The sequence below is a fragment of the Nilaparvata lugens genome, chromosome 4, assembly GCF_014356525.2.
Source record: "Nilaparvata lugens isolate BPH chromosome 4, ASM1435652v1, whole genome shotgun sequence".
NCBI lineage: Eukaryota > Metazoa > Arthropoda > Insecta > Hemiptera > Delphacidae > Nilaparvata > Nilaparvata lugens.
The window spans coordinates 76,043,333-76,053,530 of record NC_052507.1 but is presented as its reverse complement, the minus strand read 5'-3'; the positions used below and the strand labels follow the sequence as shown (position 1 = coordinate 76,053,530).

At 35.2% G+C, this 10,198-nt stretch overlaps 2 protein-coding genes across 2 annotated transcripts in view; one reads left to right on the top strand and one right to left on the bottom strand.

The window, feature by feature from the left end:
• Positions 1-405: 405 nt before the first annotated feature.
• LOC111059615 lies at positions 406-4,643 on the bottom strand. Its single transcript, XM_039426490.1, has 5 exons — positions 4,411-4,643; positions 3,488-3,582; positions 2,706-2,834; positions 2,067-2,169; positions 406-515 (listed from the first exon to the last, which is right to left on the bottom strand). Coding segments are annotated over exons 1-5 (333 nt in total). The 5' UTR covers positions 4,412-4,643; the 3' UTR covers positions 406-510.
• Positions 4,644-4,914: 271 nt separating this feature from the next.
• Positions 4,915-10,198, top strand: part of LOC111059609 (28S ribosomal protein S5, mitochondrial) — a 35,550-nt gene continuing 30,266 nt past the window's right edge. Inside the window, exons 1-3 of the mRNA XM_039426489.1 lie at positions 4,915-5,205; positions 5,853-5,981; positions 8,908-9,033. Coding sequence (XP_039282423.1) covers positions 5,139-5,205; positions 5,853-5,981; positions 8,908-9,033 — 322 coding nt within the window. The 5' untranslated portion in view covers positions 4,915-5,138. The remainder of the gene's footprint in view (positions 5,206-5,852; positions 5,982-8,907; positions 9,034-10,198) is intronic.

Below are 10,198 nucleotides of genomic sequence, written 5' to 3'. Positions count from 1 at the left end.
TGAGTCGCGTGAGTGTATGTTGAGCCTAAACTGTCCATACATGATATCCTATTATGAATGTAGTATCATAGTTAATGATTATTGTGAATGCTCGCTCAAATATCTTGAGTTCATGTAGTTGAAACTAGTAGCATAGAGAAAAGATAGCATAAGAATATATCTCATGGTATAGGCCGTTCATGTTACAAATTTCACTCAGCATGTCAAGGAGATAATTATTGTCAATCACTGTCTTGACCGGGTGAGAGTGTATGAAAGAATACCAGCGTCACATAGACTCACGAATAAGAATTTTATCTGTTTGACGTGAAATTTGGAACGCCGTATATCATAGCATATCTTCGTTTTTCTGTGCTAGTACTGTAGATACAACTAAAACTAGAGTTCAAAAAACGGGCACTGTGCTGTATTACTTCAAATATTCATGAGCTTTATTGAGACTGATTGAAGTACAGAACGGTTTGAGAATTTACACTCATTCTAGGACACCGCATTTCCAAATCGCCGCTCTCATTCTGAAAAAGAACAAAGCATTTATTTCTTGAGGTGCGTAGAGATTTACGCGCCGCGAACATGAGCAATTCACTTTTAATCAGCTGATGCCAAGCTTTTTTATATCTGTATCTTACTGTTTCTGTAAAGATACAGATATAATCAGCTGATTAAAAGTGAATTGCTCTTGTTCGCGGCGCGTATATCTGTACATACCTTTAGAACTGAATAATATAGCATACATTCTATTTAACAACTATTTTCAACATATTTTATCAATATCACTGAATAAAACTAGATGAGACTGGCAAAATATCCGTGTTGCCAAATTGTTTGAAAATTCAGTCTTCATGTAAGCTACTAGATTAATTAAAATTGACGATGCAGAGTTGTCAATTTGAATACATCCAGTAATATGGGCCTGCATTTTACATGGAATGGTTGACATTTGTCAACAAAAATATTTTGTTAATCTGAACTTGTTTTATTCAGAGAATAGGGACTGGATTTGAATTATTTGTGGGCTCTTGGTGTTATTCACCATTCAACTAATAGAGCATTTTGCTGGCTCTTGCACAATCAATTAGGATGCACTCACGTGTGTTCAAGTACAAATATACGCACGTCAGATGCAGAATTAAAATGAAAGGCATACCACTTGACCCTCAGGTGTCAGGTCCCAACTATATGAGCGTCATAGACGCGCATATTTTTTCAGTTAGTTTATTTTAATGGATGCATCTTCTCTTATGAGGGAATAATTGCGCCCCTATGAAGCTATAAATTAAATAAATAATTAAGTCTCAAAAACATGGAAATGTCATAACGTCAATTCAAGCTTACAGTAGAAGTCTTCATTCTGAAGACGTTCGGAATAAATCCAGCGCGTCTATAGCTGCGTACAGATATACGCGCCTCCAACCCGCTCCGCCCTCGTTCCGCCCCCGCTCTGCAATTGCACCGATCATGAACGTTACGGGAGATGTTAGCTCTTCTCGCGTTCCACTCTTGCTCCCCAGTCGATCATCAATCGCTCTGCTCGAGTGACGTTCGGTTGCGGAGCAGTGCGAAAGTCTGTACGCACCTTATGATGCTTGTATAGTTGGGGCTGTAAACGCACATACTTCCAACTTCATTCAATTCCAACATACTGGGATGTTGAATCAATGTTGAATTGCACACATACAATTCATCCCAGAATGTTGAATTTTGTGTAAGATATCTAGTAGGCCTACAAATAATACATAATTTATTCAATGTGAGCGCAGCTGTCAGACTAGTTACTGACTTCTAATATATTCTAAAGTTTATATAAATGTATTATTAATTACATTTTGAAGATGTCTTAATTTCAACCTTATTTTTATACTGAAAAGCTATTTGATATATCAGTAAAGAATAATGTAAAGTGTAGACTACTAACCTGTTAGAAAAACTCCTTCTTCTAATTCTAAAGTTTATATAAATGTATTATGAATTTACATTTTGAAGATGTCTTGATTTCAACCTTGGGCTATTCTTATACTGAAAAGCTATTAGGTATTTCAGTCAAGAATAATGTCAAGTGTACTAACCTGTTAGAAAAAACTCCTTTTCATAGAATACTTTAATAGCTTTCAAAAGCATGACCAATTGTTTGATTGCTGGTAGCTTGAGACTGAACTGGCACATTTTATCCTGTGAAATAAAATGATCAATAAATTAACATTGATAGTAATGCTAAAAGGTCTTGAGCTGTTATTAAATATACACATAGAGAAAACGATAGCGTAAGTAGATATCCCATGGTATATAGGGTGTTTATGTCGCAACTTTTACTGTTTTCTCAAGTCGATTTTTACTGTTTTGACCGGTGAGAGTGTATGAACGGCACAATATGAGAGACTACCAGTATCGTCATAAAGCTTCACAGGAAAGAATTACTTGGACTATCAGCTTGAGATAACAGTAAAAGTTGCGACATAAACGCCCTATAAAATGGGATATCTACTACTTATGGTATTGTTTCTCTATGGTATACATCAGTGGTAAAATTGTTCTTGATGTTTCAAGAGCTAGCATATTCCGAGCTTTCTGCAACCACGGAATACTGAACGAGTATTGTTTCTTTTTTTCCTATGGTGCAATTATTGACAGTCTGTCTAGAAATGGAATTAAATTTGAAAAAAATAGTCTATAAAAATCTTGAGAAAATTACTCAGGCCAAGACTCACTTCATTTTTAACGCACACGATTACTAGTTTGTCTTCCATCTTGACTCCGATTTTGATTGAAGGTCTGCGAATAAGAAACACAGATTCGAGGAGTATAGTGTCATTACCTACCACGTGCAAGTACCCATCCTGTAAAATTCAATAAGTTAGTATTGTTACGTGAGTCTTATTTATCATGCTCAATATAAGGGTATGATCATGTATGTAGAAGTGTAACCTTGGTAATGCATGGCAAAGCGCGCAGATGAGAAACAAAATCTGGAAAGAGAAAAATACAGTAGGAACAGGGAACACACTCTGAACGCGTGCACTTGGTTGCGGTCAGCGTGAGCAGCTAAGGACAAGTCACAAATACAGTAAATATATAATCAGTTATATAGTTACTGTAGTCACACGTGTTTCATAATGGCTCTTTTTTTGTTTTTTCGGCTTTTGCATGATCTGACGTGCACTTGCACTATGCGCATCCAATGTGATCATCCTCCAAAACTCATTCACTTTTTCAAACTTGAAAGTTTGAAAATGCTATTGATTTTAGAGTAATGATATACTTATTGTTTTGCACTAAAATTCATATTATTGGCCCACAGAAAATTGAAAGGCCAACAAAAATTCTTCTTCATTTTTCTGTGTTAGGCCTATTAGTTTGAATTAAAGCCATAACACTTGAGTGCATCCTTTATGCTGTAAATTGATTACAGAGGAAAATTTTTTAAATGTTTAATTGATTTGAAGATTAGTAACAGCTAAAAGATAAAAATATTATTTAAAATTCACTGTACCTGTACAGTTGCGAATAATTTTTGACAATTCCCTCCACCCCAAACATCATTTAGAGGGTAAAAAACATGATAAGCATCCAATTTTACTCTCAACACTGAAAAATGAATAATAGCATATTAAGTATTGTTATGATGAAATATATAAGCTATCGTAAACCTATTCTGATAATTATTTTAAAACGGTTGTAGTTGCGACATTGTGTATAGATAAAATATAGACATTTTGTAAGATAAAGATACACAGTGTCCACAACAAAGTTATTATATAGTGTCTTAAGACACGGAAAACCACATATATTATATTATTGCGTTGTTGAAGTTGCCTACTGGAAAAAGAACCGATATCCGATAACACGGATATCAGCCAGGCGCGGATCCATGACTCTGTCCTGGGGTGATCAGGGTGGTCGTCCCGAGGGACACCCCTGTTCGACTCGCCCATCCGGTAAATTATTGTTAAATACAGCATTTCAGAGCTTTATTTTTTAATATTTAGGTATTAGATTTTTGGATCTGTTCATTCTAATGCTATATGGTCATAATAATATTATTTATGCAGCCTCATAATTTTTTCAAACACCACTTCTAAAGTGGGTCAGGGGTGATTGATTGTCGTCTGGATCCGCACCTGATATTATCTATTATGATGTGGCGTAATATAAGATTTTTCAGTGATGCGGATACTATACATATACAATCTGATAGATCAAGACTGGTACCTATACAATCCTGATCATTGTTATTTCAAGATTACATACTGTCCTTTTTCGTAGGAAAATGTAGCCCATTTGAATCAGACAGGTAGACTTGGTCGTTTGATCATCACATCAAATCATCCATGCGCAAACTAAATGCTAGAAGAGTAGCCTATACTAAACTTTTTTAATTGAAGTTTAGATAATAATCATGAGTTCTCAACTTACTTGTGATATTAAACCACAATACAAATCACTGTGAATGAATTATCAGTAAAGTTTGGTACCGTTTTCTCAACCTGTTGCTTTGGCTACTGAGTACAGTCACTGTGGTTCAACTTGAATAAGAAGAGAAAAACTTGCTTACAATTTATTTTAAAAAGCTTGGAACACTTGGAAGTTACCAATCCATTACATAAATTATTTAGTAAAAGAATAATAGAATAGCTTTCTAAAATAGATCTTTTACTATTTCCCGCTGTTGCCTGGAATGGATTGATCCATGGCCATCTATAGTTCTCGAGCAAGACCTATAAAATTTATATAATTTATTTTACAATTTGATTTCTTTTAATGATATTAATAGTAATAATACTTATATTTTTTATTCTTCCGACAGAATAACAGTATTTAGATTCCAACTAGGAACTGATTGTTGATTTATTAGAAAGTTGCCTGTAAAGACCCAGTCAATATCTTACTATGTGATCATGGTGGCAGTGGCTGCAAGATAAAAATTTTATTCATTTTTTAGTTTTGTAGGTTATCTGAAACTCTGACAATGTTTCACTTGATTCATATTTTTCTGAGATAGAACAGTAACTGTTCTATTGTACAACTGTTGTACAATAACTATTTGATTAATTCATTTTGATTTTTCAATTCCTTCTCTAATGTGCATTCTATTTATACATTTTCCAAGTGACTTTGAAAACTAGGATTTCGGCGACAAGAAAATGTTGTCTCTTCGATGTTTTCCAGTGGCTCAGAAAATCTTTTCTCATTGCTTCACTTCTCAAGCCGGTAATAATTTCAATTAATTAGTTATTCAAAGATAAATATCTTGAATAAAAATTGAAATCAACAATGGCATAACCTTGATGTTAATTCTTTTGTAGTCCTAGAGATGGTCTCACCAAGTGTAAAATAAAGAATACAGTACGGTCTCTCCTACCTTTATTATTTGTAAATGATTAAAAAAAAATTTATATGTACTTTCAGCTAAGCAGCTAATTACACCAATTTTGAATTCTATTCTACAAAGCAGATCTTAATTTTTAGCCCTATTTGTAATAGGCCACAGGTTCCAAATTTTGTCATTAGGCCTATCACCAGGCAAACATTATGTATGAGTATGATCGTAATACATACATAAAGTAATTTTAAATTCTATTCTACAAAGCAAATCTTAATTTTTAGCCCTATTTATAATAGGCTACAGATTCCAAATTTTGTCATTCTCACCAGCCAAACATTATGTATAAGCATGATCGTAAAACGCATCAGATTATAGGTATTTGAATTTTAAACGGAATAATATTTTCGATATCATTTTGTCAAATGTCTACCAGACTACGGTATATGAATATAGCCTAATCTTAAGCTACTGTATCTCGATAAGCAAATACATTTTGTATAGCATTTTTCAATTTATACTTCTTTTCTTCCAGCCACATTAAAAATTGGTTCAAGATGCTTGGCCACCATAACTCCGGAAATGAACCAGAGGCACAAATCATTTCCAGCAAGCTCCAATACTGTTCATCAACAAATCAGATTCACAAGTTTTTTCAATAAATGTGAGTATTTGTTACTAAATTAATCGACTCATTATTTTTTATCATTTTGTATTTTTTAAGGAATCATAGTGAAGGCAAGTGATCTTATGGCATGGGAGTTGAACATCACTAGGACTAATTAACTTAATTTAGCCTATCGTTGTTTTTTAAGCCACTAATCAGACAACCTAAACCGTTCGTTGAACCGTTGAAAATGTTGAAATGTAAAATAATATATAAATTCCTATTATAACGAACACTCTAAATGTCGTCTGAGTGACCGGATTGATGTTTGGGTGTTTCTCCCGATCATCCTCGTTCAGTCGTGATGTGGGTGGGGCAAGGAAACAAGGAGCGTGTTCTCTAATTAGTGGACTGGTCGGGCGGGATAGCCTCTAGGAGAGCCTTGACGAAATTTCATTGAATCTTTTGTGTGCTTCTTTGTTATTGATGAAATGCAGATCACTTAATCTATATCATTGTTGTTCTTCTTCAAAAAATTACTTGATCCACTTCCAAAGAAATTTTTTTCAAGCTGCTTCATAAATAATAGTGGATTCATCATTAAGAGCTAATAGACAACTCATTGAGTGAGAAGAAGAACCAAATTATCATCTTCAGCTTGTCAAGAGAACTGCGTGACCCTCATAATCCAGTGAAGCTGCTGGGTTTTGTCTTGGACTGCAAACTCAGCTGGAGCAGTTATATCAGCAGGTAACCAGCCGACTCTCCCGCATTTGCTTTCTGCTGCTCAAGATGAGGGGCCTGGTGACTGAGATGTACCTTATAGGCCTAATGATGTATCACGCGCCCTTCCATTGCCACATCATCTATGGATTGCTCCTGTGGGGTCATTCGGCGGGGGCTTCTGATGTCCTGAGGCTGCACAAGAGGACTGTGGGAATCATAACAGGCAGTGCCATCTTTGCTTGCTTGGTGTGCTTACGGTCTTCAATGCAAGAATTCATGGAGCTAAGCGCTCAACGGATCTTCCGCTGATACCCTGATCTCACCCTCCTACCTTACCTGAAGTGCCCCTGATCTCAATGATATAGGTGGTAAAAAGAAGAGTAAAAGTAAAGTAAAAAGTAAAGGTCTTCAGCCATTACATCCTCCTGTGCTTGGTGTATGCAAAGAGGGTACAGCATACTCTGACTGCCCGTAATTGGATGCCTCCACCAATCACAGGCCAGTTATAGGATATCTACCCTGAAATTCTTTAACAAGCTGCCTCCTGTTGTGAAACAGTTGGATGAGGCCGCCTTCAAGAGAACCATCAGGAATCTGCTGTGTGACAAGGCATATTATATTATAAATTAATTTATGAGTGAATTTTTACTAAAAGTGGTCTCTGGATCTCTGTCTTCTGAATAGTTCTGTTTTGAATCAAGTGTATTGATGTTTTGAATCAAGTGTATTGATGTTTTGAATCACGTGTATTGATGTTTTGAATCACGTGTATTGATGTTTTGAATCATGTGTATTATATTGATGCGATCGATCCCATAAGTTTAGGTAACGGATGAAGCAGAGGTATTAAAGCTAATTCAGTCCATGACCGGCAGTCACCATACAGACTTCGTCAAAGTTTAAAACAATTAAAACACAAATAATTTGAGATGGCTGCAGATAGGTCGTTTCATGTGGCTCTGTAGATGGACTGCAATGCTAAATAAATTATGAAACAGTCTCAAACTGTTTCACAAGTCCACTGGTTTCATCATCTCTCAGTGACTATTAGATGTTTGAGATGTTTGTTAGTAAGTTTGAGATGTTAGATGCATGTTAGCAATATTAGATGGTGCACGCTTATTTGGTCCAATCTCAAATTATATTCTTGAATATCTCAAAAACTCTCAACTTTTGTTAAAATTGATGTCATTGCTTGGTTTTAACAATCAGATTTACAAATTCAATTCGAATGATCTGACAAAAATATGTTTTGATTGTTAATCCCGGGTGAAGCTTACTGGCTTTAGAACATCATTTCATGAAACAGTATTCGCGTTTCTTCTTACTTATTTTAGCCTATATCATCTACTTATTTTTTATGTAACTGGTATCAAACAAAAGTTAATAATTTCTGATTGAATTATTTATGAATGTTTTATGGTTTTCCTAAGAGACACTTTTTGTGTAGTTGAGAAGTTGATATTGTGGTAATTATTCATATTAAATAAAAAGACTACTTCTTTTGACAACTTCATTGTCTTTTTATTGACCGAGCGAAGTGAGGTCTAAGATTCAAGTCGATGGTTTGGCGTTTCTCTTAATATTTAAATGTTTATTGACCGAGCGAAGTGAGGTCTAAGATTCAAGTCGACGGTTTGGCATTTCTCTTAATGTTTAAATGTTTGAATGTTTATATGTTGCGCATTTACGGCAAAACGCGGTAATAGATTTCCATGAAATTTGACAGGTATGTTCCTTTTTTAATTGCGCGTCGACGTTTATACAAGGTTTTTGCAAATTTTGCATTTCAAGGATAATATAAAAGGAAAAAGGAGCCTCCTTCATACGCCAATATTAGAGTAAAAATCAGACTATAGAATTATTCATCATAAATCAGCTGACAAGTGATTACACAGATGTGTGGAGAAGCCAGTCTATTGCTGTATTTCCATAAGGTCTATAGTTTCAATCAGGTACTTGTGGATGAGAATACTGCGTGAGGTCTACTGTTCACAGAACTACTAGTTTAAGTTTTCTAAGAGACTTATTATACAGAGCCACAGCTGTATCCGCAATTAGCAATTTTTGGAAAATCACATCAGAAATAACAAACAAATCTGTGTGATTTCTCCGAAAATTGCTAATTGCCGCCACATCTGTGGCTTTGTATAATAAGCCTCTTGGATTGACAGGAATGCAAATTCTAGCTAGCCTGTGGTTTTTGACTGGTTTGAATTTAGCGGGTTTAGTAAAAGAATGTTGTGCTTCTTTTCAGTAACTGGCGAGCAGCTTTGGAAAGGAGTGACGAGTGTCAGTAATGCGGGCAAGAAAAGAGGTCGTGGAAAGGGCAATCGAAAAAAGATTGCCAAAAATCTCAATAGAGGACAGTTTATTGGAGTCGGTAAGTCTGATAGGCTAGTGCCCGGTTGCAGAGTCGTCACATAAAGTTGAAATCAGGCACTTATTTATGGAGCCATTACTCCACTTTTCGTTGCACAGATGTCAAAGTAAACTATAGCTCCCATAAAACTAAAAACGCCCAATTAAACACATGATTTCGTTGCAGAGTCGTCAAAAAGAGCTTATTTCCAATAGCTAAAAACTGTCATTCAAGTTATGGGCCCGAAGTCGTGCTGTTAAATCCAATATCTACACTCGCCAAATGCATTTTAGAGGTTGTGATAGCTTTTTTTTGAAAGATGTTTATTAAAAACCATCTGTAATATTATCGCTAAATATGGTGAGAAATCTCGCCAAAAGCCAAGAGTCGCCATATGGTTTATCAATTTTATGTGAGGTCTTTTAGGTCTGTTCACAGTGATGTTGATTGCAACTTTGCCCGATGCCAAGACATTGGTTGGATAGAAGCATCTACGGAAAAAAGTGAATAGAGCTGCAGTGTGACTTATGTGTGATGCTAATTTGAGATAGAGCTAAATGGGCTTCGACAAACGACTGTGGAACGACCAACCATTTATGTGGATGATTTTAAACTATGTCTCACATAGCTATGTTTGATTTTATGTAACGACTCTGCAACCGGGCATTAGTGTAATTAAAATTCGTATCTTCAAAATACCCATCATCCACATTTCAAAATCATTAATATATGCTAGACATAATATATGTGCTGAACCGACTTACTGGACTAGTATATGAACCAGAATTCGGGGGATTAATTTATTTTAATTAAACATTGTATAAATAATGTATCTGTATATATAAAAGCGAAATGGCACTTACTGACTGACTGACTGACTCACTCGCAGAACTAAAAATCTTCCGGACCAAAAACGTTCAAATTTGGTAGGTATGTTCAGTTGGCCCTTTAGAGACGCACTAAGAAATCTTTTGACAATATTTTAACTCTAAGGGTGGTTTTTAAGGGTTTAAAGTTCGTCTGTTAGCATGTATATTCTTCTTCTTATTCTCTTAATTATAATTGAAAAATGTCCATACCATATGTTAATATAGAACTATAATCTAGAAAGAGTACCTCTTCGAAACAGTTGTTAACTGGTAACTAAATTAATAATTTTGTCAGGTTGGCATTAAGTTGAATTGAC